This window comes from Phyllobates terribilis, unplaced genomic scaffold, assembly GCF_046119375.1.
Source record: "Phyllobates terribilis strain yellow unplaced genomic scaffold, ASM4611937v1 Scaffold_5__5_contigs__length_657084704, whole genome shotgun sequence".
NCBI lineage: Eukaryota > Metazoa > Chordata > Amphibia > Anura > Dendrobatidae > Phyllobates > Phyllobates terribilis.
Window position 1 is genome coordinate 379,485,036 of NW_027362765.1, and position 27,212 is coordinate 379,512,247.

The 27,212-nt window shown below is 51.7% G+C and overlaps 1 protein-coding gene across 6 annotated transcripts in view; it reads right to left on the reverse strand.

Annotated features, from left to right (window-relative positions):
- LOC141273269 (F-box/WD repeat-containing protein 9-like) overlaps nucleotides 1–27,212 on the reverse strand; it is a 105,317-nt gene that overhangs the window by 66,692 nt on the left and 11,413 nt on the right. For all 6 annotated transcript variants that reach the window (XM_073684870.1, XM_073684867.1, XM_073684873.1 and 3 more), the window contains exons 3-8: nucleotides 18,663–18,769; nucleotides 17,526–17,689; nucleotides 13,275–13,380; nucleotides 12,657–12,775; nucleotides 12,496–12,579; nucleotides 11,320–11,406 (exon numbers count right to left, since the gene is read on the reverse strand). In XM_073684870.1, the coding sequence (XP_073540971.1) occupies nucleotides 11,320–11,406; nucleotides 12,496–12,579; nucleotides 12,657–12,775; nucleotides 13,275–13,380; nucleotides 17,526–17,689; nucleotides 18,663–18,769 (667 nt within the window). The remainder of the gene's footprint in view (nucleotides 1–11,319; nucleotides 11,407–12,495; nucleotides 12,580–12,656; nucleotides 12,776–13,274; nucleotides 13,381–17,525; nucleotides 17,690–18,662; nucleotides 18,770–27,212) is intronic.

Below are 27,212 nucleotides of genomic sequence, written 5' to 3' on the forward strand. Positions count from 1 at the left end.
TACTGTGGAATATCCGTATCCACCCTTCATGGGGAAAAAATCAAACATTCATGGGGGAAAAGCAAATTATTTACATAAAACTTATCAAAACTTCTGAAGCTTTCTAAACAACTTCATGAGTCAAATTCTCATTGTTTTAAAGGGGAACACCTACATTCAGAGATCGGGGACTGCTGCAGATACCATATGTGTAAACATCCTGAATAAGTGTCGTGCTAATATCCATGTTGTTGTCGTCAGTAAAAAAAACATTGCAGCAGTTTTACTAATCATAGTCTTAAAATCACAGTCATTCATGCCCCAGATTGGTATAGCTTGATAAACCATGTCCCTTTAAATAAATTAAATGCGAGGTACAAGCTGTGGGGAGTGTATGGTCGGGGCGGGTTGTCAGACAATAAGGTTTCCATTCACTGACAGCAAGTAGATAGTTTCAAACACATCGACTGATTGAAACACAAAGTTTCAAAACTTTTTATTATACACAGATGAAACTTTTTTTTTTTTTTTTATAGAAGTAGAAACCTTCCTTATAACATTGCAGTATTAGCAGCAAGACAATGGTGGGAGTTACGGTGGGAGTCAGACTTCTGGGACCCCCACTGATCCTGAGAATGAAGGGGCTTCACTGTGGGGGACACTGCAGAACGGGCCTCTTCATGTCTACAGACCTGTGCTGCAGAGGGCGACCAGGGAGCTGATGTACAAGAAAACTCAACGATCGGGCCATAGTTCTTAAAGGGATTTTTCAAGACAGGGATCGCTTCCACTGGCCGACCCGCGGCTACCGGCCAGTGATCATTTAATAGCCTGTGTATGATGCATACAGACCAATCAGTTATACTTCGCTCAATGCGCTTACATGGTCATTGTTCTCGGCAGCACATATTCTTTGCACAGGACAATGTGCTGCCGAGAACAATGTTTTTTTTTTTTAAAGGGGTATTCCCCTCTCTAAGATCCTATCCCAATATGTAGTAGGTGTAATAATAATAATAATATTAGCAAATACCTCCAATTAGAAATGTAGATTAGTTCTTCTGATTCGCTATGTTGCTTACCCCATGTAAAGGACATTGCAGTAGCTTAGGTATCCATGGTTACCACCACTAACAACTAACTAACTGTCACTACATGAGTGGTCATAACCATGGATACCTAAGCTACTGCAATGCCCTGCACATGGGGTAAGCAACATAGCGAATCAGAAGAACTATACTACATTTCTAATTGGAGGTATTTGCTAATGTTATTATTATTATTATTATACTTACCACATATTGGGATAGGATCTTCGAGATGGGAATACCTCTTTAAAGACCATTTGAACCCCATGAAGTGTTTTACTTGATTGCTGTTGAACAGCAGCTTATTTAATCTGCATGATTGTTGGTAAAAGAGCGTTCTTATGAAGGTTTCTTCCACGATAATCGTGCACTCTTATTATAGGTCATTGACATGAGATTGTTAAGCGTCTGACACCCTGCACGCTCACAGATGAGCTGTTATCGGGCTCGATATACAGATCATTCTCGGCCATGGCTGTTCTCGGTACTGCAACTCAATTTCCATTGACTTCAATAGGATCTGAGCTGCAATACCGAGAACGGCCACTACCCTGTGCATGGCGCTGTGACAAACAGGCAACTGGAGCTAAAAACGGCTGGGATTAGGCTATAAATATCAAAGTCTTGGACGACTCCTTTAATCAACTGTCACGGGTGTGTCAGATGTGACAGACAGTTGCCCTGCTGTTGGTTGCAGGAGATCTCTTTGTTTGGCATTACAGACACCTTCTTAGAGGCTGTCTCTCTAGGACCCAGCGGCTACCTTCCTCTGGCTAATTAACACCCTGGCCTGGGTGTATAAATACTAAATACCTTCCATTTGGTAGAGGGAGGTGCCGGCGATACTCACATTACCCCTTGTGAAGGCTCAGAGCAAGTGCATTACTTCTTCCTCTCTGTTGCTATGAGGACGGGTGTTCATCTCTCTGAAGTCGACTAAAGCTAAGCTATCTTCCCTTGTTTGTTCCCCCATTGTTGTCCTTAGTTGTCAGTGGGGATCGACTAGCGCTCATCCTCTCCCTTCCCTAGCCAGGGCCAAGCGCCAGGGAAAGACAGGGTGAGGTTCGCGTGTGGCGACTGGTGAAGAACTGGTATAGGGATGTTAATGGCGACAGGGTGATAACAGATCAGCCTAGGAGGTCTCCACTCCCCCCTTTCCCTCTTCCCTTTGTGTTGCACTAAGTCTTTCCCACACCCAGCGTGACAAACAGTGTAGACCACTGAAGAGAATGCCATAATTTAAGTGTAAACTGACACAAAAAAAAAAAAGCAAAGAAGAAGGTGAATAATGGATTCATTAGCCGGTCAGGTTCTACGGAAAGCTGGGTGACAGCCCCTATAATGACCTGTCAGTCGGGATCACCACCCAGTACTTGATCCCTGTGTAAGAAAATATAAACGGAGGAATATAACACCAGAAGCCGCAGCACAAGAGGAGCCCAGGGATTTATCTTTCTAGGTCAGGTCTTTATTTTCGGGGGAAGACACGCTCTTTAGGAAGGAATTTAGAGGTTAGTCATAAAGTATTAATACCGCCAAACTCAGAAACAGCAGAATATAATGTCTGACAATGGAAAGAGGACGACGCAAGGACTTTATTTTTAAAGGGGCTCTCTGCCTTAAACAAGGGGTTCTAGACAAGAAGCTGATTACAAGGCGTCCTCCCTGCTGACCCCAGTGATCTACAGGGAAACCTGGCAGTAACTGTTCATTTTTTCCTGCAGCACCCCCACAGGGGAACAGAGGTATTACACAATGACCATTATATATTTTAATATACAGTACTGACCAAAAGTTTAGACACACCTTCTCATTTAAAGATTTTTCTGTATTTTCATGACTTTGAAAATTGTACATTCACACTGAAGGCATCAAAACTATGAATTACCACATGTGGAATTATATACTTAACAAAAAAGTGTGAAACAACTGAAAATATGTCTTATATTCTAGGTTCTTCAAAGTAGCCACCTTTTGCTTTGATGACTGCTTTGCAGACTCTTGGCATTCTCTTGATGAGCTTCAAGAGGTAGTCACCGGAAATGGTTTTCACTTCACAGGTGTGCCCTGTCAGGTTTAATAAGTGGGATTTCTTGCCTTATAAATGGGGCTGGGACCATCAGTTGTGTTGTTCAGAAGTCTGGTGGATACACAGCTGATAGTCCTATTGAATAGACTGTTAGAATTTGTATTATGGCAAGAAAAAAGCAGCTAAGTAAAGAAAAACGAGTGGCCATCATTACTTTAAGAAATGAAGGTCAGTCAGTCCGAAAAATTGGGCAAACTTTGAAAGTGTCCCCAAGTGCAGTTGCAAAAACCATCATGCGCTACAAAGAAACTGGCTCACATGAGGACCGCCCCAGGAAAGGAAGACCAAGAGTCACCTCTGCTTCTGAGGATAAGTTTATCCGGGTCACCAGCCTCAGAAATCGCAGGTTAACAGCAGCTCAGATTAGAGACCAGGTCAATGCCACACAGAGTTCTAGCAGCAGACACATCTCTACAACAACTGTTAAGAGGAGACTTTGTGCAGCAGGCCTTCATGGTAAAATAGCTGCTAGGAAACCACTGCTAAGGACAGGCAACAAGCAGAAGAGACTTGTTTGGGCTAAAGAACACAAGGAATGGACATTAGACCAGTGGAAATCTGTGCTTTGGTCTGAGGAGTCCAAATTTGATGTAACGGGTCTGGGAGGTGGAACCTCTGTGCAACTATACAAGGGGGCAATCCATGTAAGGAAGCGGGTGGCTCCCAGGGAAGACGGGCAGGTAGTCACGGCAAGTGACAGGGACAGTCTCTGGGTAGAGGGGCAGGTAGTCACGGCAAGTGACAGGGACAGTCTCTGGGTAAAAGGACGGGTACTCACGGCAAGTGACAGGGACAGTCTCTGGGTAGAAGGACAGCAGGCAGGTGGCTGGTGAGCGCTACCAGGTGAGCGGGCGAGAGTCTCTGGACAGGCAAGTGGTCACGGCAAGTGACGGCAGAGCCTCCAGGTAGGCTAGCAGACAGGTAGCAGGTGAGCACTCCCAGGTGAGCAGGCGAGAGTCTCTGGACAGGCAGGTGGTCACGGCAAGTGACGGCGGAGCCTCCAGGTAGGCTAGCAGGCAGGTAGCAGATGAGCGCTCCCAGGTGAGCGAGCAGGCTGGTCCATAGACAGACTGACAGGTGTAGGAAAGCAGACCGTCGGACCGCAGGCTTGCAAGCAGGTAAACGGATATCAGGCAGGTATCAAGCAGGAATCATGCAGGTAACTGGCAGGTAACAAGCAGGAATCTGGCAGGTGACTGGCTGGTAACTGGTAACGGGACCTGAGGGCTGAAGCAGAGTGAAGGCTTTGCAACAACATTGCTCGGGCACCTCCATTTTGGAGGAGGTGCCTTAAATATGGGAGGTCCTCCGGCAATTGGCCGGGGACTCCTTAGGACGGCGCGCGCTGTCCCTTTAAGAGAGGGGGAGCGCGTGCTGGAAGCAGCGGGGAGAGAAGCGCTGGAGGACGCCGCGCCAGGAGCGGGGAGGTGAGAGGGACGGCGTCTCTGCCTAGTACGGGGCAGAGACGCCGATGCTACAGTACCCCCCCCTTTAGGCCCCCTCTTTTTTTGGCCAGAAAGAAATTTTTCAAGGAGAAGCGGGGCGTTGATGTTCTCCCTGGGTTCCCAAGTTCTCTCCTCAGGACCAAACCCCTTCCAATCTACCAGAAAAAAGGTCTTTCCTCTTACCCTCTTGGAGGCCAGAATACTCTCTACCTCAAAGACGTCATCAGCGGAAACCGGAGCAGGAGGGGCACCTGGATTATTGGAAAAAGAGTTAAAGACAACGGGTTTGAGGAGAGATACGTGGAAGGAGTTGGGAATCCGTAGGGTGGCCGGGAGTTTTAATTTGTAGGCCACAGGGTTAATTTGCCTGAGGACTTCGAAGGGACCGATGAATCGAGGGCCCAACTTGAAGGAGGGTACTTTGAGCCGCACATGTTTGGACGAGAGCCAAACCTTGTCTCCCGGACGGAATTGAGGCGGATCCAGACGTCTCTTATCAGCATATCTCTTCATCCGCTCAGAGGACAGAAGAAGAGCGGACCTGGTACTCTCCCAAATAGTAGAAAATTCGCTGACAAGAGACTCCGCAGCAGGGTTGTCCACAGAAACGGAGACAGGGAGCGGAATCCGGAGGTGCTGGCCATAGACAATAAAGAATGGGGACTTGGAAGAGGATTCGCTCTCGAGGTTATTATAAGAGAACTCGGCCCAAGGAAGGAGGTCCACCCAATCAGAATGGTGGGCATTAACAAAGTGCCGGAGATAGCTGGTAAGGATCTGATTGATCCGCTCCACTTGACCATTGGACTGAGGGTGGTAAGCGGAGGAGAAGTCCAGGGTGACGTCCAGCAGTTTACATGTGGCTCTCCAGAAGCGTGAGGTAAACTGAACCCCTCGATCCGACACGATGTGGAGGGGTAGGCCATGGAGACGGAAGATATGGCGAATAAAGTCCTTAGCCAGCTCAGGTGCAGACGGAAGACCAGGCAGGGGAATGAAGTGGGCCATTTTAGAGAAGCGGTCCGCGACCACCCAAATGACAGTACACCCGGCAGAGACAGGAAGATCGGTAATGAAGTCCATAGCAATGTGTTGCCACGGGGCAACAGGTATGGGAAGCGGCAGGAGATGACCAGCTGGTAAATGGCTGGGAATTTTGTTGCGGCCACAAGATGAACAGGCAGAGACGAAGTCTACCACATCCTTACGCAGGGTAGACCACCAGTAATGCCGGGAAATGAGTAGGAAGGTCTTCTTTAGGCCGGCATGGCCAGCTAGTTTAGAAGAATGACCCCAGCGAAGAACCCTCTCACGGTCTGGAGGCGCCACGAACGTCTTGCCGGGTGGAAGACGAGTCAAATCCAAGGGGGCCACATTCATCACCTTGGAGGGGTCGATAATGTGCATAGGCTCCTCCTCTTGGTCGGAGGACAGGAAGGATCGGGACAAGGCATCAGCTTTGACATTTTTGTCCGCCGGGCGGAAATGAAGGATGAAATCGAAGCGGGCAAAGAACAAAGACCACCGGGCTTGACGTGGATTAAGTCTCTGGGCATTTTGGAGATATGCCAGGTTCTTGTGATCCGTATAGATGATCACCGGGTATAGAGCCCCTTCAAGCAGGTAACGCCACTCCTCCAGCGCCAATTTAACGGCAAGCAGTTCTCGGTCTCCTATGGAGTAATTGCGCTCAGAGGAGGAGAAGATTTTAGAGAAAAAGCCGCAGGTTACCATTCTCCCGGAGGAAGACTTCTGTGTGAGCACCGCTCCGGCTCCAGAGGAGGAAGCATCAACCTCCAGGTAGAACTGTTTGTTGCAGTCCGGACGGTGCAGCACAGGGGCAGAGGAGAAGGCTTGTTTCAGGGAAAGGAAGGCCTCCTCAGCTTCGGGTGGCCATACCTTGGGATTTGCTCCCTTACGGGTGAGCGCAGATATGGGCGCAGTCCGTGACGAGAAGTGAGGAATGAAGAGACGATAGTAATTAGCGAAGCCCAGGAATCGCTGTATCGCCTTCAAGCCCTCCGGACGGGGCCACTTTAGGACAGCAGAGAGCTTCTCGGGATCCATTCGCAAGCCTGTCTGGGAGATAACATAGCCCAAGAAAGGAAGAGAGGTCTGCTCAAAATGGCACTTCTCGTATTTAGCATAGAGGTGGTTCTGCCTGAGCCTAAGCAGGACCTGACGAACATCCCTCCGGTGTGTGGGAAGATCCGGAGAGAAGACCAAGATGTCGTCCAGGTATACCACCACGCAGGAGTAAAGAAGGTCACGGAAGATGTCGTTGACCAGTTCTTGGAAGACGGCGGGAGCATTGCAGAGACCGAAGGGCATCACACGGTACTCATAGTGTCCGTCCGGGTATTAAATGCTGTTTTCCACTCGTCTCCCTGACGGATACGGACCAGGTTATAAGCTCCACGTAGATCCAGCTTGGAGAAGATCCTGGCGCCTTTAAGACGATCAAATAACTCAGAGATGAGCGGAAGGGGGTATTTATTTTTAACCGTGATCTGATTGAGTCCTCTATAGTCAATACAGGGGCGTAGCGAGCCGTCTTTCTTTTTGACAAAGAAGAATCTGGCTCCAGCCGGGGAGGTAGATTTCCGGATAAATCCCCTAGCCAGATTCTCCTCAATGTACTCAGACATGGCCCGGGTCTCGGCTGCAGACAACGGGTAGATACGCCCACGGGGAGGAGTGGTGCCAGGTACCAGGTCGATCGGGCAGTCATATGGCCTATGGGGTGGCAACGTCTCTGCTTCCTTCTTACCGAAGACGTCCGCATAGGGCCAGTAAGGAGCCGGGAGACCTGGTAAATTAGCTGGAGTAGGCGGAGGGCGAACTGGGCGGACCGGAACCAGGCAGGTCCTATGGCAGTCTGGACCCCATCGGAGTACTTCACCGGATCGCCAGTTCAATACGGGTTCGTGTGTCTGGAGCCAAGGTAGACCTAGCAACAGGGAGTGAGAAAGTCCGGACAACACATGGAATGAGATTTCCTCAGAGTGCAGCATTCCCACCTGCAGGGTTAAGGGTTCAGTGACGAGCAGGATGGCCTCCGAGAGAAGTCTTCCATCCACGGAGGCGACTGATAATGGTTCAGCCAGGGACTTGGTGGGAATACGGTCTCTCTCTACCAGAGACTGGGAGATGAGGTTTCCAGCAGCTCCAGAATCCAGGTGGGCGAGTTCAAAGTGACGGTTTTCTCCCCAAGCAATAGAGACCGGTAAAGTCAGAGACGGAGAGGGCTTACTTTTGTCTAGGACGACCTCTCCGAGCGGTCCTAGACACTGGCGTTTCCCGGCTTCTCCGGGCAGGAACGGATGAAGTGCTCCATACTGCCACAATAGAAACAGCTTCCCTCGGCTCGGCGAGATTCTTGGCGAGATTTGACCATCTTGATCTGGTCGATCTGCATAGGTTCAGGCGAGTGCGCCCGTGGAGTGACTGGTTGAGAGGCAGGTCTCAGGGAAGTAGGAGCAGAGCAAGAAAAGTCTTTCTCCCAGGTAGTCTCTTTGGCACGTTCTTGGAACCGGATGCCAATCCGGGTAGCTAGTGACACCAGGTCATCCAGAGTGGTAGGAATGTCCCGACCAGCTAACTCGTCCTTAATCCGACCGGAAAGACCCTCCCAGAAGACGGACACCAGAGCCTCATTTTCCCAGGCAAGCTCAGAAGCGAGGGTGCGGAACCGTATGGCATATTGGCCCACGGTGAGACTCCCTTGGCGGAGACGTAGCAGTGAGGAGGCAGAAGAGGTTTTCCGTCCAGGTTCATCGAAGACTTTCCGGAAAGCAGCGAGGAAAGACGGCAGGTCGGACACCAGGGGATCCCCTCTCTCCCACAGGGGATTTAGCCATGCCAGTGCCTCCCAAGTAAGATGGGACATGATGAAGGCCACCTTGGCTCGGTCGGAGATGAACTGGTATGCCAATAGCTCAAAGTGCAGGGTGCACTGGTTTATGAAACCTCGAGCTAAAGTAGGTTCGCCGGCAAAGCGTGGAGGTGCCAGAAGCCGAGGTCCATAGTCGGGTACCATGAAGGGACTGGATTGCGGTACCGCAGGAATGGGCACGGCTGGACCAGAGGTAGACATAGACAAGTCACACAATGCGCCTAGACGAGAGTTAACGGACCGTAGATAGGACAGTACCACCTCCTGCTGAGTTTTCTGACGTAAGACTTCCTGGTGCAGATCGGAGATCTGGGGGCCACCGGGTTCCATGGCCCGAGCAAACTGTAACGGGTCTGGGAGGTGGAACCTCTGTGCAACTATACAAGGGGGCAGTCCATGTAAGGAAGCGGGTGGCTCCCAGGGAAGACGGGCAGGTAGTCACGGCAAGTGACAGGGACAGTCTCTGGGTAGAGGGGCAGGTAGTCACGGCAAGTGACAGGGACAGTCTCTGGGTAAAAGGACAGGTACTCACGGCAAGTGACAGGGACAGTCTCTGGGTAGAAGGACAGCAGGCAGGTGGCTGGTGAGCGCTACCAGGTGAGCGGGCGAGAGTCTCTGGACGGGCAGGTGGTCACGGCAAGTGACGGCAGAGCCTCCAGGTAGGCTAGCAGACAGGTAGCAGGTGAGCGCTCCCAGGTGAGCAGGCGAGAGTCTCTGGACAGGCAGGTGGTCACGGCAAGTGACGGCGGAGCCTCCAGGTAGGCTAGCAGGCAGGTAGCAGATGAGCGCTCCCAGGTGAGCGAGCAGGCTGGTCCATAGACAGACTGACAGGTGTAGGAAAGCAGACCGTCGGACCGCAGGCTTGCAAGCAGGTAAACGGATATCAGGCAGGTATCAAGCAGGAATCATGCAGGTAACTGGCAGGTAACAAGCAGGAATCTGGCAGGTGACTGGCTGGTAACTGGTAACGGGACCTGAGGGCTGAAGCAGAGTGAAGGCTTTGCAACAACATTGCTCGGGCACCTCCATTTTGGAGGAGGTGCCTTAAATATGGGAGGTCCTCCGGCAATTGGCCGGGGACTCCTTAGGACGGCGCGCGCTGTCCCTTTAAGAGAGGGGGAGCGCGCGCGCGCCCTAAGCACACTGCCGGGGAAGGAGCGCGTGCCGGAAGCAGCGGGGAGAGAAGCGCTGGAGGACGCCGCGCCAGGAGCGGGGAGGTGAGAGGGACGGCGTCTCTGCCTAGTACGGGGCAGAGACGCCGATGCTACATTTGAGATCTTTGGTTCCAACCACCGTGTCTTTGTGCGATGCAGAAAAGGTGAACGGATGGACTCAACATGCCTGGTTCCCACCGTGAAGCATGGAGGAGGAGGTGTGATGGTGTGGGGGTGCTTTGCTGGTGACACTGTTGGGGATTTATTCAAAATTGAAGGCATACTGAACCAGCATGGCTACCACAGCATCTTGCAGCGGCATGCTATTCCATCCGGTTTGCGTTTAGTTGGACCATCATTTATTTTTCAACAGGACAATGACCCCAAACACCTCCAGGCTGTGTAAGGGCTATTTGACCAAGAAGGAGAGTGATGGGGTGCTACGCCAGATGACCTGGCCTCCACAGTCACCAGACCAGAACCCAATCGAGATGGTTTGGGGTGAGCTGGACCGCAGAGTGAAGGCAAAAGGGCCAACAAGTTCTAAGCATCTCTGGGAACTCCTTCAAGATTATTGGAAGACCATTTCCGGTGACTACCTCTTGAAGCTCATCAAGAGAATGCCAAGAGTCTGCAAAGCAGTCATCAAAGCAAAAGGTGGCTACTTTGAAGAACCTAGAATATAAGACATATTTTCAGTTGTTTCACACTTTTTTGTTAAGTATATAATTCCACATGTGTTAATTCATAGTTTTGATGCCTTCAGTGTGAATGTACAATTTTCATAGTCAAGAAAATACAGAAAAATCTTTAAATGAGAAGGTGTGTCCAAACTTTTGGTCTGTACTGTATATATTTTTTCTTTTAGAACTTTTTTTTTATTTTACAAGTCCCCCTAGGGGAACTGAAGCTGGGGTCATATGTGTGATACAGCATTAAGCAGAGAAATTAACAACCTCCTATGAGTTCACGGTGCTGGGTGGGCTTCATCGGAGTACAAAGATGGCAGCAATAGGGTTTTTCTGTAGGGTCGCAAGCTAAGGGTGATGGGAATCGAAACGGATCGAGCCACTTAAATGTAGTTGTCAGATATTGACAGCGGCATTTATGTGGCTAAACAGCAATGGATGAGGCGGGTGCCGGCTGTATGATGTGTGCTCAGATCCATACAACCGCGCTCAACATCCGTAGTATAAGAATCGGGAATATCGGGAAGGGGTTAATGTCAGCACTCGAAAAAAAGTAAAAATACTTCCCCATGTTCTGCAGGAGGCAGTGACGCAGAAACAAAGAAAGGGATCATGAAGAAGGATAATTGTGTCTTTGTGGTTTCTTGAGTAATTGCAGAGCAGGTATAAGAAGCCATTTCTATATAAAGCGTCCGGAAGTTTCCTTCATTCTAGTCCATTCTTTTAAGAAGTATTGTTAAAGTAAAACTCCAAAATACAAAAAAAAAGTCCTTAAATCGCCTTTTTTGAGAAAGTGCTGGAAAATTCATTTATTTATTTTTTTCTTCTTAAATCTGTTTCTGGAATAGCTGCACCCAACTTTCCTGGACCCCTGAGTGTAAATCTACAGATATGGATCCTTTATTGTGGCTGAACAGAACGGCCATTGTGAAGTCTGATTTAAAGGGGCCATGACAGACCAGTGACCAGCGGAGACTCACCTGAGCCAGAAATCAGCAGCTTTGTATCCGGTATATGAGTGATGGCAGACACTGCAGAGAAGGTGTATATACTGTGGAGAGGCTGACCTGGGAGGAAAGCAGACAGCAATCACTGGTGGATCACCCAAACCATGCAGACATCAGCCTGCTTTACCTTCTGTACGTGACAATCACTGCACACTTATCCCATGTGCATTGGGTCCTATTAAGTTAAAGAGTTTGTCCAGAATTAGGAAAAAAGTGCCTGCTTTCTAGCGCCACTCCTGACCATAGGTTGTGCCTGGTATTGCAACTTATCCCCATGCCCTTAAATGCTGCAATCCCAGACACAGCCATAGATAAGAATGGAGCTGTTTTTTCTGGAAAAAAAAGCAGACACTTATTCCCTCTTTTTTTTCATAATTTTTCAGTACAATTTAAGGTAAAGCAAACAGCGTTATTCAAAAGTAAACCTTGTCCTGCAAAGAAACCTAAACCCTTAGGCTGTGTTCACACGTTGTATTTTTGCAGCATTTTTTTATGCAAATTTTCAGCTGCATTTTCCAGTACCAGAAAAGTCTAGGACATTTCAGAAATCTCGTGCACACACCTTGTTTTTTTTTTTTCCTGTTTTGTCAAAGAGCTGCGATTTTGCAGCGGTTTTGCAGTGTTTTTCACCCACAGAAAGCAATGATTAAGTGCAAAAACTTAGCAAAAATGCAGCAAAAAATGCAGGTATCAGGTTTTGCTGCGTTTTTGGTGCCAAAAGCTGAGAAAGTTGACTCAGGTTATTTTTTTATGCACTAAAACTTCATCAGCATGCACAAGAGACAAATGTACAGTGACAAAACAGCAGTAAAAAAATGATGCAAAAACTTATCAAAACCTGCTTTCTGACGTTGCTTCTTTACTGTCAAAAGTGCCGGTTTTGCCTGCAATAAAAAAAAACAGCAAAAACGCAACGTGTGAACATAGCCTTATATGCCCTTGTCGAAAAAAAAAAAAAAAAGTATTGACTCTTGGAAGTGGAGGAAAGAATGAATGCTCCAAAATGGAAAAATCACCAGGGAAAGCCACCACGCTGGAGCTGCTGATTTCGGCCGCACCGGCTGACCATGGGGTGTCAGGTGTAGTCTCGCTCGACATTATGGACACTCGGCCCGTACAGAGTGCTGATGTGTACGGTGACATCGTTACCTGTGCGCAGACTCCACACTTTGATGCTGCTGTCGGACGATCCGCTGCAGACAAAATGTTCTCCAGGGGGCAGAAGATCCGAGTCTAAAAGTAAAAAATAAAAATATTCCTCTCTTTCGGTACAGACACCCGCCCCGTCACCTCATCTAGGGCTCACTTACTTAGCTTGGTGTCATCCTGGTAGACCATGACCAGGCAGGTGATCGCTCCAGTGTGGCCGCACAGCGTCCTGACCTCTGACCGGGACTGAATATCCCATACACGTACTGAGGTGTCCCAGCTGTCCCAAGATGGGGGTACAGAGGGATGAAAAAAAGAAAAGAAGAATGGAAGCAAAGGGAAGTATAGAAGTGGGAGAAAGGCGACTTCCTATCACTGATGTGGAGTTACGGGTCTTTGTTGCATTTTTACGTCTCGTTTCTCAGCAGGCAAAACCGTTGACAAGCACCGATCCCAATCCCAAAACACCTATCGTTAACCTCTTCCCAACATGTGACGTATATGTATGTCGCTCGCCGGGTGTGAGGGGGTTATGGAGCAGGCTCAGGAGCTGAGGCCGCACCATACAGAGCATTGTGGTTCACCATAGGTTGGGCTTCATAGATTGTTATTTTTACTATATACTGCAACATAAAGTCCACTTGGGGACTAAAAAAATAAATAAAAAGTAACTAAAAAAAGTTTTTAAAACCCCCCAGAGACTTAAAGAGAGGTGGTGTGCGGTGGGAACGCTCGGGTTTCTGCCCAGTGTGAGGAGGCTGATGATCTGCACGTCTCACCTCCCGGAGATCACGTATGTGTCATGTATGAGGACGCTCGTCACTAGATCACTGTGTCCTTCCAAGCTGTGGATCGAGAACTGGGAGTTTTGCAGTGGATACGGATCTGGGCGCAGCGAGGAAACGATAAATTTAGTGAAAAATTTGGGTTAATGCCGAGTAGGGGTCAGTGCGGATGAAATGAAAGCAGAAAAAGATTCATGAAAGAAGAGAAGGAGAAGAATAAAGGAGAGCAAGAGAAGTAAACATAAAGGGAAGACGTCCATTATTACCATTTACGCGGCTCCCGTTATACTCGGGGATGCACAGGGTGAGAAAAGCAATTTACAGCTTTATATTGAAAAACATTTACTTTGAAATTTCTTTTAAGTGGATCTGTCACAAGACATCACAATACAAACTGCACGTATTACCAAACAGATCCGCTACACCTGATAAGACTGGTGTACTTACCATGAAAATCCATGTTTGAATTTCCATATAATCCTCTATGAAAGTCTCTAATGATCTACTAACATCTACATCTAATGGTCAAAAAATTGCTGCTTTTTTGTAGCGTTTTCAGACAGCAGTGAATTCTATAGCGATAGATAATAATAACCTATTTGGTCTAGGTGTCGATATGAGAGTCAAATGCCCCCCGGGCGTTCCTGGGGAACATTCATATGGTAGCTATTCTCCTGCATTGTTTACAGGGGTATTACACCTGGGTCTGCTCATTTATATATATATATATATACACGGTAGATCTATTTACTTTTTGCATCACACTAACATCCATTTATATTCTATTCTTTAATATTTATATTCTACAGGTGCATCTCACAAAATTAGAATATCACCAAAAAGTTATTTCAGTTCTTCAATACAAAAAGTGAACCTCCTATATTATATAGAGTCATTACACACAGAGGGATCTATTATATAGAGTCATTACACACAGAGGGATCTATTATATAGAGTCATTACACACAGAGGGATCTATTATATAGAGTCATTACACGCAGAGAGATCTATTATATAGAGTCATTACACACAGAGGGATCTATTATATAGAGTCATTACACACAGAGGGATCTATTATATAGAGTCATTACACACAGAGGGATCTATTATATAGAGTCATTACACACAGAGGGATCTATTTCACGTGTTTATTTCTGTTAATGTTAATGATTATGGCTTACAGCCAATGAAAACACAAAAGTCATTATCTCAGTAAATTAGAATACTTTATAACAACAGCTTGAAAAATGTTTTTAAAATCCAAAATGTCCTACTGAAATGTCTGTTCTGTAAATGCCCTCAATACTTGGTCATTGAGTGCATTTCTCAGTAAATTAAAATAATTAACAAAAAACACCTGCAAAGGCTTCCTACGCGTTTAAAAAAGGTCCCTTAGTCTGTTTCAGTAGGCTCCACAATCAAGGGGAAGATTGCTGACTTGACAGATGTCCAGAAGGCAGTAATTGACACACTCCACAAGGAGGGTAAGCCACAAAAGGTCAATGCTATAGAAGCTGGCTGTTCACAGAGTGCTGTATCCAAGCATATTAATGGAAAGTTGAGTGGAAGGGAAAAGTGTGGTAGAAAAAGGTGCACAAGGAACCGGGATAACCAGCCCACAGCCGCCCCAAAAGTGGAGCATCCCCTGAGATGCTCCAATTCTGACACTTCGCCTTTGCTCTTCCCGATTGCCTGGTACGTTGGGGTTAAAGTCAGCTGTGAATTGTCCAAAAACACAGCTGACATCAAGCCCTGGGGTTAGTAATATCGATCAGACACCCCCATTACTAACCCAGTAAGTAAAAAACACACACACACCACAAAAAAAATTTCCGACGCAGTCCAGGGAAGCCAACGTAGTCCAGAGCGCAGAGTGACCAGGAAGGTCTGAAGCGCAGTGACATTACTGGCGTTACCGCTCTTCAGAGGCGCCAGGTCTCGCACAGCGGGACCCCAGAGTGTCTGCAGCTAAAGCCTATGGCGTCTCAGAAGAAGGCTCCATAGGCTTTGGACGACAGATTCGGGGAACGTCGTGGGAAGCGCTGAACTACATCGTATTTGGGGGACTATGACGGACCTACGTGGGGACTTTTATTATAATAAAGTGGTGAACCAGGGCCAGTGTCTTGTTTTTATGTCTCTCTGTTTCTCTTTTTCAGGTTTCCATTTGTGGAAGTCGGATTCGGAGGACTACGTCGGACCTGCATGGGAACTTTTTTTTTTTATAAAGTGGTGAACAAGGGAAAGTGTTGGGAAATGTTTATTTAAAGAATGATTTGTGTGTGTGTGTTTTTTCTTTATACTTACTGTGCTGGTAATGGGGGTGTCTGATGACACCTCTCCATTACAAACCCTAGGGCTTGATGTCAGCTGTGATTTATGGACAATTCACAGCTGACATCAACCCCAACTACCATTACCCCAAATGCCACCGTACCAGGGAAATCGGAAAGAGCCGGGCAAAGTGGCAGAATTGGAGCATCTCATTTGATGCTCCACTTCTGGGGTGACTGCGGGCTGGTATTAGTAACCCAATAACCAGGGACCTTCCTGGCCGGATAACATCAGCCATCATCTGTCTGCTTTACCTTGGCTGGTTATCAAAAACAGGGGGGACCCCAAATCATTTTTCTAAATTTATTTAATCATAAACAGCTGTCCAATAAACTCCACACAGTGCAATTTTCTAATATGTTGGTTGTCCAATGATATGTCTGTATGTCTGTCTATTTATATCTATCATATATCTCAATAGCATTCACTGCTGTCCAAAAACGCCAGAAAAATGCATGCAAAGACGCATAAAAAATGTGTGTTTTTGCTACTGCGTTTTTCCTGCCAACAGATGCAGAAATGGTGCAGAAATGTCTGCATCCAAATACTCAACGTGTGCACATACCCTCACTGCTGCTCTTATTCATTCTCGTTAACTCTTTACTGATCGGTCTCCCTCTTACCAAACTTTCTCCTCGGAATGTGGGAGCCTCGGTTGTATTTCTGTCCAGTCGCTTCACTGATGCTTTTATCCTGGGCCAGTCATTGCACTGATTACCGATCCACTACAGAATACAATACAAACTCATCTTTCTCATCCATAAAGCTCTTAACAGTTCTGCACCCCCTTACATCTCCTCCCTCGTCTCTGTCTATCACTCTGCCAGTCCTCTCCGTTCTGCAAGTGATCTAAGACCTAACTACCTCCATAATCTGAAACTCTTCAGTGTCCCTCCTCCCTGCTGATGAATCTCCGTGCACCCAGCCTGACTGACAGCTCCTCAGTGTCCCTCCTCCCTGCTGATGAACCTCCGTGCACTCAGCCTGACTGACAGCTCCTCAGTGTCCCTCCTCCCTGCTGATGAACCTCCGTGCACCCAGCCTGACTGACTGACAGCTCATCGGTGTCCCTCCTCCCTGCTGATTAATCTCTGTGCACCCAGCCTGACTGACAGCTCCTCAGTGTCCCTCCTTCCTGCTGATTGATCTCCATGCACCCAGCCTGACTGACAGCTCTTCAGTGTCCCTCCCTCTGCTGATGACCGTCTTACACCCAGCCTGACTGACAGCTCCTCAGTGTCCCTCCTCCCTGCTGATGACCCTTGTTGCACCCAGCCTGATTGACAGCTCCTCAGTGTCCCTCCTCTCTGCTGCTGAGATCCCACACTGCTCAGTACAAACTGCAGCTGTCCGTAAGGCTGGTTGGAAGGAGACTAAATGCACCTGGACTCATGAGTTTTCTCACTCTTTAGCTGGACTAATAAAATTCTTAAATCAAGATTATAAAGCCATTCTGATATGTATTTCACAGTAAGTACACTGGCCCCATCAGGTCTGAGAGTTCTATTTAGTGTATGCGGTTTACATTGTACAATCCAGTGACAGATCCGTTTTAATCAGGAGACTTTGTGAAATAATTTGGATTACAGCGTGATCAAAAGAGTATATTATTTTAACTTTTTAGGACACAGACCCTCGATGAAGATGGAAGGCAAAGAGCTAAGTTACCTAAAGGGGCTGTGGACAAGCAACGAACACCGTGCCCCCTTCCTGTTTACCATACATTTAGTAGTGGCTGCAACCAAATCCTACTCCTTTGAATAAGACCGATCTGCAGTCAAACACAGTGCTACACAATGCACAGATCTGTAATGGCGGCCATATTGTCACCCAGCTTTCCCAGGTACAGATACAACTTTTCAACAACTTGGCAGAAGACGTACAACCCCTTTAACTGAATATTTAACAAACCTGTCGGAGGTCCCGTGGGGTCCGGCGTCTCAGCTGTAGGTGCTGTCCGTACTTGTGAGACCGTTTTGTGCTTTTTCCGCTTAGATGCTGCGGCCGGTTGAGGGGTCGGCCGGGTGTCAGGGTCAGGGTCAGGATCCGAGGAGAATGAAGGGTCTCTGCAAGAGCTGAAGAAAACACGAGGCCTGCATGTATGTATCAGGGTGGGGGGCTATGAACTACGACCACAACCAAAAAGAATGGCGGGATCTTCCTGCGCCCCTTGTCCCTTCTGGAGTTAATGGCGCCCACAAACCGCCAATGTGATTACAGCGACGCGGTCGTAGTGATGGACGCCGCTGCGACTTCACGCTGCAGATTCCCGACAGGGGTAATATGGAGGAAGCAGCTGTCTGGCACCAGCCCCTCACTGTGCTAATGAAGGGAATCAGCGCTGGATTTCCTATACAACGGGGGTCACAGGCTGGTAACAATTCCCAGTCCACATGCAAAATTATTATAGCCTGCAGGCACCAGCACTAGAGTCACTGACACCGGAAATATCCCCCTATAATCATTACACGGCTGCTGGATCCCATAATCAGTGCTGATTCATTTCTTAATATATTTTTATAGGGCTCGGCGCGCCAATATTCCGATACAGAAGTCCAAACCTTCAATGTCCCCACATACCACCGTGGCGCCAAAGGTATATGCCATAGATGTGGGTCCTAGCTCTGGGATGGGGGTCCTGCCTGAGGACACAGCCACTGGCAGACAAGGAATGGGAGTGTTTAAAAGGGTTACGGAAACAGCTGGGCAACTAAAGGACATTTATGGCAGACGCTGGGGAGACGTCCCAAATGTCTCAGATGGGAAAATGTCTGAAATTATGTGTACAGTCAGACAGCCGTAATTCTCGTGCAAGGATAACATCGCAATCCTCGGACTGGCCGTCGGCTCACCTGTCCTGAGCGTGACAGCATGTATTTCGCCACTAGAGGGCGCTTACTGCAGACATTCACCTCCTCATGGGACAGTTGGATATTACTCTGACAATGGACTCAATCAAAGTTGTCCGGATCCTCAGACCCTCGCATGGGCACGGACTGACTAACATCACCCTCGTTCTGGATGACGACACTTTACCGTCTGACGTACCTGCAATCTTCACTCGTCTCCTCATCTTCCTCCTTGGGCTTCTCCTCCTCGGTGATCTGAGATAACAATTCCTCTACAAGTCTCCGCAGCTCGTGTTTTAGGGCAACCTAAATAGAGGAAGGGGTTATTGCTACGATACCTAATAACTGGTGTCAATTTTGGTTTGTGGCGCATGGGATGCCGAAAATACACCAAATTTATTAGGAGGAGGGCTCTTGTTAAAGGGGTTGTCCAGGACGGAGATAATGAAGATGTACGTTCAGGAAGGGTCATCAACATCAGACTAGTCGGGGTCAAAATCCTGGCACCCACTGAAATTCTCAAAACTGTTGCCGTGGCCCCTGGAAGTGCAAAGTGTGCGGAGCCAGAACAGCACAGCGCCATACAGCTTGTAGTGGCCGTTCTCAGTAGTGCAGTTCAACTCCTATTGAAGTGAATGTGATCTGAGCGGCAGAACCGAGGACGGCCACTACACGGTGTACCGAGCTCTGCTGTACCGGAGGGTGCGGGACGAGCTGATCGGTGGGGTGTAAGATATCGATATCTCAGTCCCATTCAACCCCTTTTAATAAAATTAGTCATGGACAACAACTAGAGATGAGTGAAACTCCCAAATTTTTTTGAGGTAGATTCACTTGATTCAGTCAAAAGTGCCCCAAAAAAGACGTTTATCATGTTCTGAGGTCTCTCCAGACCCCAAAAGCATAACAAATGGAGTAAGGGGTTAGTGGCCTGTCTGAGACTACGGCGCAGCCTCTTCAGCAATGACCTCAAGTGGTTGTCAGTAATGTCCATCGCGCCCCATGAGACTATGTATGACCCAGTCATTGCTGGAAGATCCGAAAACTGGAGTAATCGAGCAGAGGATGGGGCAGAGGATGGGGCAGAGGATGGAGAAGAGGATGGAGCAGAGGATGGAGCAGAGGATGGAGCAGAGGATGGAGCAGAGGATGGAGCAGAGGATGGGGCAGAGGATGGAGCAGAGGATGGGGCAGAGGATGGGGCAGAGGATGGAGAAGAGGATGGAGCAGAGGATGGAGCAGACGATGGGGCAGAGGATGGAGCAGAGGATGGGGCAGAGGATGGAGCAGAGGATGGGGCAGAGGATGGGGCAGAGGATGGGGCAGAGGATGGGGAAGAGGATGGAGCAGAGGATGGAGCACAGGATGGAGCAGAGGATGGAGCAGAGGATGGAGCAGAGGATGGGGCAGAGGATGGAGCAGAGGATGGAGCAGAGGATGGAGCAGAGGATGGGGCAGAGGATGGGGAAGAGGATGGGGAAGAGGATGGAGCAGAGGATGGGGCAGAGGATGGAGCAGAGGATGGGGCAGAGGATGGGGCAGAGGATGGAGAAGAGGATGGAGCAGAGGATGGAGCAGACGATGGGGCAGAGGATGGAGCAGAGGATGGGGCAGAGGATGGAGCAGAGGATGGGGCAGAGGATGGGGCAGAGGATGGGGCAGAGGATGGGGAAGAGGATGGAGCAGAGGATGGAGCACAGGATGGAGCAGAGGATGGAGCAGAGGATGGAGCAGAGGATGGGGCAGAGGATGGAGCAGAGGATGGAGCAGAGGATGGAGCAGAGGATGGGGCAGAGGATGGGGAAGAGGATGGGGAAGAGGATGGAGCAGAGGATGGAGCAGAGGATGGGGCAGAGGATGGAGCAGAGGATGGGGCAGAGGATGGGGCAGAGGATGGAGCAGAGGATGGAGCAGAGGATGGAGCAGAGGATGGGGCAGAGGATGGGGCAGAGGATGGAGCAGAGGATGGGGCAGAGGATGGGGCAGAGGATGGGGCAGAGGATGGAGAAGAGGATGGAGCAGGGGATGGAGCAGAGGATGGAGCAGAGGATGGAGCAGAGGATGAGGCAGAGGATGGGGCAGAGCATGGAGCAGAGGATGGAGCAGAGGATGGAGCAGAGGATGGGGCAGAGGATGGAGAAGAGGATGGAGCAGAGGATGGAGCAGGGGATGGAGCAGAGGATGGGGCAGAGGATGGGGCAGAGGATGGAGCAGAGGATGAGGCAGAGGATGGAGCAGAGGATGGGGGAAAGGATGGAGCAGAGGATGGAGCAGAGGATGAGGCAGAGGATGGAGCAGAGGATGGGGGAGAGGATGGAGCAGAGGATGGGGCAGAGGATGGAGCAGAGGATGGGACAGAGGATGGGGGAGAGGATGGGGAAGAGGATGGGGAAGAGGATGGAGCAGAGGATGGGGGGAGAGGATGGAGCAGAGGATGGGGCAGAGGATGGGACAGAGGATGGGGCAGAGGATGGGGAAGAGGATGGGGCAGAGGATGGGGAAGAGGATGGGGAAGAGGATGGGGAAGAGGATGGGGCAGAGGATGGAGCAGAGGATGGAGCAGAGGATGGGGCAGAGGATGGAGCAGAGGATGGAGCAGAGGATGGGGCAGAGGATGGGGCAGAGGATGGAGCAGAGGAAGAGGCAGAGGATGGAGCAGAGGATGGAGCAGAGTATGGGGCAGAGGATGGGGCAGAGGATGGAGCAGAGGATGGATCAGAGGATGGATCAGAGGATGGAGCAGAGGATGGAGCAGAGGATGGATCAGAGGATGGATCAGAGGATGGGGCAGAGGATGGGGCAGAGGATGGGGCAGAGGATGGAGCAGAGGATGGAGCAGAGGATGGGGCAGAGGATGGGGCAGAGGATGGGGCAGAGGATGGAGCAGAGGATGGGGCAGAGGATGGAGCAGAGGATGGAGCAGAGGATGGAGCAGAGGATGGGGCAGAGGATGGAGCAGAGGATGGGACAGAGGATGGGGCAGAGGATAGAGCAGAGGATGGAGCAGAGGATGGGGCAGAGGATGGGGCAGAGGATGGGGCAGAGGATGGGGCAGAGGATGGGGCAGAGGATGGAGCAGAGGATGGGGCAGAGGATGGAGCAGAGGATGGAGCAGAGGATGGAGCAGAGGATGGGGCAGAGGATGGAGCAGAGGATGGGACAGAGGATGGGGCAGAGGATAGAGCAGAGGATGGAGCAGAGGATGGGGCAGAGGATGGGGCAGAGGATGGGGCAGAGGATGGGGCAGAGGATGGGGCAGAGGATGGAGCAGAGGATGGAGCAGAGGATGGGGAAGAGGATGGGGAAGAGGATGGAGCAGAGGATGGGGCAGAGGATGGAGCAGAGGATGGGGAAGAGGATGGGGAAGAGGATGGGGAAGAGGATGGGGCAGAGGATGGGGGAGAGGATGGGGCAGAGGACGGAGCAGAGGACGGGGCAGAGGACGGAGCAGAGGACGGGGCAGAGGACGGAGCAGAGGATGGGGCAGAGGATGGAGCAGAGGATGGAGCAGAGGATGGGGAAGAGGATGGAGCAGAGGATGGAGCAGAGGATGGAGCAGAGGATGGGGCAGAGGATGGGGCAGAGGATGAGGCAGAGGATGGAGCAGAGGATGGAGCAGAGGATGGGACAGAGGATGGGGCAGAGGATGGGGCAGAGGATGGAGCAGAGGATGGGGCAGAGGATGGGGCAAAGGATGGGGCAGAGGATGGAGCAGAGGATGGGGCAGAGGATGGAGCAGAGGATGGAGCAGAGGATGGGGAAGAGGATGGGGAAGAGGATGGAGCAGAGGATGGGGCAGAGGATGGAGCAGAGGATGGAGAAGAGGATGGAGCAGAGGATGGGGCAGAGGATGGGGCAGAGGATGGGGCAGAGGATGGGGCAGAGGATGGAGCAGAGGATGGGGCAGAGGATGGGGCAGAGGATGGGGCAGAGGATGGAGCAGAGGATGGAGCAGAGGATGGAGCAGAGGATGGGGCAGAGGATGGAGCAGAGGATGGAGCAGAGGATGGGGAAGAGGATGGGGAAGAGGATGGAGCAGAGGATGGGGCAGAGGATGAGGCAGAGGATGGGGCAGAGGATGGAGTAGAGGATGGGGAAGAGGATGGGGAAGAGGATGGGGCAGAGGATGGGGCAGAGGATGGAGCAGAGGATGGAGCAGAGGATGGGGCAGAGGATGGAGCAGAGGATGGAGCAGAGGATGGAGCAGAGGATGGGGCAGAGGATGGAGCAGAGGATGGAGCAGAGGATGGGGCAGAGGATGGAGCAGAGGATGGGGCAGAGGATGGGGAAGAGGATGGGGAAGAGGATGGGGAAGAGTATGGAGCAGAGGATGGAGCAGAGGATGGAGCAGAGGATGGGGAAGAGGATGGGGAAGAGGATAGGGGAGAGGATGGAGCAGAGGATGGGGGGAGAGGATGGGGCAGAGGATGAGGCAGAGGATGGGGCAGAGGATGGGGAAGAGGATGGGGAAGAGGATGGGGAAGAGGATGGGGCGGAGGATGGGGCAGAGGATGGAGCAGAGGATGGGGAAGAGGATGGGGAAGAGGATGGGGCAGAGGATGGAGCAGAGGATGGAGCAGAGGATGGAGCAGAGGATGGAGCAGAGGATGGGGAAGAGGATGGGGAAGAGGATGGAGCAGAGGATGGAGCAGAGGATGGAGCAGAGGATGGGGAAGAGGATGGAGCAGAGGATGGGGCAGAGGATGAGGCAGAGGATGGGGCAGAGGATGGGGCAGAGGATGGGGCAGAGGATGGGGAAGAGGATGGAGCAGAGGATGGGGCAGAGGATGAGGCAGAGGATGGGGCAGAGGATGGAGCAGAGGATGGAGCAGAGGATGGGGCAGAGGATGGGGCAGAGGATGGGGCAGAGGATGGGGAACAGGATGGAGCAGAGGACGGGGCAGAGGATGGAGCAGAGGATGGGGCAGAGGATGGAGCAGAGGATGGAGCAGAGGATGGGGAAGAGGATGGGGAAGAGGATGGAGCAGAGGATGGAGCAGAGGATGGGGCAGAGGAAGAGGCAGAGGATGGAGCAGAGGATGGAGCAGAGGATGGGACAGAGGATGGGGCAGAGGATGGGGCACAGGATGGAGCAGAGGATGGAGCAGAGGATGGGGCAGAGGATGGGGCAGAGGATGGAGCAGAGGATGGGGCAGAGGATGGGGCAGAGGATGGAGCAGAGGATGGAGCAGAGGATGGGGAAGAGGATGGGGAAGAGGATGGAGCAGAGGATGGGGCAGAGGATGGAGCAGAGGATGGGGAAGAGGATGGGGAAGAGGATGGGGCAGAGGATGGGGCAGAGGATGGGGCAGAGGATGGGGGAGAGGATGGGGCAGAGGATGGGGCAGAGGATGGGGGAGAGGATGGGGCAGAGGATGGGGCAGAGGATGGGGGAGAGGATGGAGCAGAGGATGGAGCAGAGGATGGAGCAGAGGATGGAGCAGAGGATGGAGCAGAGGATGGGGCAGAGGATGGGGCAGAGGATGGGGCAGAGGATGGGGCAGAGGATGGAGCAGAGGATGGGGCAGAGGATGGGGCAGAGGATGGGGCAGAGGATGGAGCAGAGGATGGAGCAGAGGATGGAGCAGAGGATGGGGAAGAGGATGGAGCAGAGGATGGGGCAGAGGATCAGGCAGAGGATCAGGCAGAGGATGGGGCAGAGGATGGAGTAGAGGATGGGGAAGAGGATGGGGAAGAGGATGGGGCAGAGGATGGGGCAGAGGATGGAGCAGAGGATGGAGCAGAGGATGGGGCAGAGGATGGAGCAGAGGATGGAGCAGAGGATGGGGCAGAGGATGGGGCAGAGGATGGAGCAGAGGATGGAGCAGAGGATGGAGCAGAGGATGGGGCAGAGGATGGGGAAGAGGATGGGGAAGAGGATGGGGAAGAGGATGGAGCAGAGGATGGAGCAGAGGATGGAGCAGAGGATGGGGAAGAGGATAGGGGAGAGGATGGAGCAGAGGATGGGGGGAGAGGATGGGGCAGAGGATGAGGCAGAGGATGGGGCAGAGGATGGGGCAGAGGATGGGGCAGAGGATGGGGCAGAGGATGGGGCAGAGTATGGAGCAGAGGATGGGGAAGAGGATGGGGCAGAGGATGGGGCAGAGGATGAGGCAGAGGATGGGGCAGAGGATGGGGCAGAGGATGGAGCAGAGGATGGGGAAGAGGATGGAGCAGAGGATGGGGCAGAGGATGGGGCAGAGGATGGGGCAGAGGATGGGGCAGAGGATGGGGCAGAGGATGGAGCAGAGGATGGAGCAGAGGATGGGGCAGAGGATGGGGCAGAGGATGGGGAAGAGGATGGGGAAGAGGATGGAGCAGAGGATGGGGCAGAGGATGGAGCAGAGGATGGGGCAGAGGATGGAGCAGAGGATGGAGCAGAGGATGGGGCAGAGGATGGGGCAGAGGATGGGGCAGAGGATGGGGAAGAGGATGGAGCAGAGGATGGAGCAGAGGATGGAGCAGAGGATGGGGCAGAGGATGGGGCAGAGGATGGAGCAGAGGATGGAGCAGAGGATGGAGCAGAGGATGGAGCAGAGGATGGGGCAGAGGATGGGGAAGAGGATGGGGAAGAGGATGGAGCAGAGGATGGAGCAGAGGATGGGGCAGAGGATGGAGCAGAGGATGGGGCAGAGGATGGGGCAGAGGATGGGGCAGAGGATGGAGCAGAGGATGGGGCAGAGGATGGGGCAGAGGATGGGGCAGAGGATGGGGCAGAGGATGGGGCAGAGGATGGAGAAGAGGATGGAGCAGGGGATGGAGCAGAGGATGGAGCAGAGGATGGAGCAGAGGATGAGGCAGAGGATGGGGCAGAGGATGGAGCAGAGGATGGAGCAGAGGATGGAGCAGAGGATGGGGGAAAGGATGGAGCAGAGGATGGAGCAGAGGATGAGGCAGAGGATGAGGCAGAGGATGAGGCAGAGGATGGAGCAGAGGATGGGGGAGAGGATGGAGCAGAGGATGGGGCAGAGGATGGAGCAGAGGATGGGACAGAGGATGGGACAGAGGATGGGGGAGAGGATGGGGAAGAGGATGGAGCAGAGGATGGGGGGAGAGGATGGAGCAGAGGATGGGGCAGAGGATGGGGCAGAGGATGGGACAGAGGATGGGGCAGAGGATGGGGCAGAGGATGGGGAAGAGGATGGGGCAGAGGATGGGGAAGAGGATGGGGAAGAGGATGGGGGAGAGGATGGAGCAGAGGATGGAGCAGAGGATGGAGCAGAGGATGGGGCAGAGGATGGGGCAGAGGATGGAGCAGAGGATGGAGCAGAAGATGGAGCAGAGGATGGAGCAGAGGATGCAGCAGAGGATGGAGCAGATGATGGAGAAGAGGATGGGGCAGAGGATGGGACAGAGGATGGGGCAGAGGATGGGGGAGAGGATGGAGCAGAGGATGGGGCAGAGGATGGGGCAGAGGATGGAGCAGAGGATGGAGCAGAGGATGGGGCAGAGGATGGAGCAGAGGATGGGGCAGAGGATGGAGCAGAGGATGGAGCAGAGGATGGAGCAGAGGATGGAGAAGAGGATGGAGCAGAGGATGGAGAAGAGGATGGAGCAGAGGATGGAGCAGAGGATGGAGCAGAGAATGGAGCAGAGGATGGGGGAGAGGATGGAGCAGAGGATGGGGCAGAGGATGGAGCAGAGGATGGAGCAGAGGATGGAGCAGAGGATGGGGGAGAGGATGGAGCAGAGGATGGAGCAGAGGATGAGGCAGAGGATGGAGCAGAGGATGGGGGAGAGGATGGAGCAGAGGATGGGGCAGAGGATGGAGCAGAGGATGGGGCAGAGGATGGAGCAGAGGATGGGACAGAGGATGGGGGAGAGGATGGGGAAGAGGATGGAGCAGAGGATGGGGGGAGAGGATGGGGCAGAGGATGGGACAGAGGATGGGGCAGAGGATGGGGCAGAGGATGGGACAGAGGATGGGGAAGAGAATGGAGCAGAGGATGGGGGGAGAGGATGGGGGGAGAGGATGGGGCAGAGGATGGGGCAGAGGATGGGACAGAGGATGGGGAAGAGGATGGGGCAGAGGATGGGGAAGAGGATGGGGAAGAGGATGGGGGAGAGGATGGGGGGAGAGGATGGAGCAGAGGATGGGGCAGAGGATGGGGAAGAGGATGGGGCAGAGGATGGGGAAGAGGATGGGGCAGAGGATGGGGAAGAGGATGGGGCAGAGGATGGGACAGAGGATGGGGCAGAGGATGGGGCAGAGGATGGGGCAGAGGATGGAGCAGAGGATGGGGCAGAGGATGGAGCAGAGGATGGAGCAGAGGATGGAGCAGAGGATGGGGCAGAGGATAGAGCAGAGGATGGGACAGAAGATGGGGGAGAGGATGGGGAAGAGGATGGGGAAGAGGATAGGGGAGAGGATGGAGCAGAGGATGGGGGGAGAGGATGGGGAAGAGGATGGGGGAGAGGATGGAGCAGAGGATGGAGCAGAGGATGGAGCAGAGGATGGGGCAGAGGATGGGGCAGAGGATGGAGCAGAAGATGGAGCAGAGGATGGAGCAGAGGATGGGGCAGAGGATGGGGCAGAGGATGGGGCAGAGGATGGGACAGAGGATGGGGCAGAGGATGGGGAAGAGGATGGGGCAGAGGATGGGGAAGAGGATGGGGAAGAGGATGGGGAAGAGGATGGGGCAGAGGATGAAGCAGAGGATGGGGCAGAGGATGGAGCAGAGGATGGAGCAGAGGATGGGGCAGAGGATGGGGCAGAGGATGGAGCAGAGGCAGAGGATGGAGCAGAGGA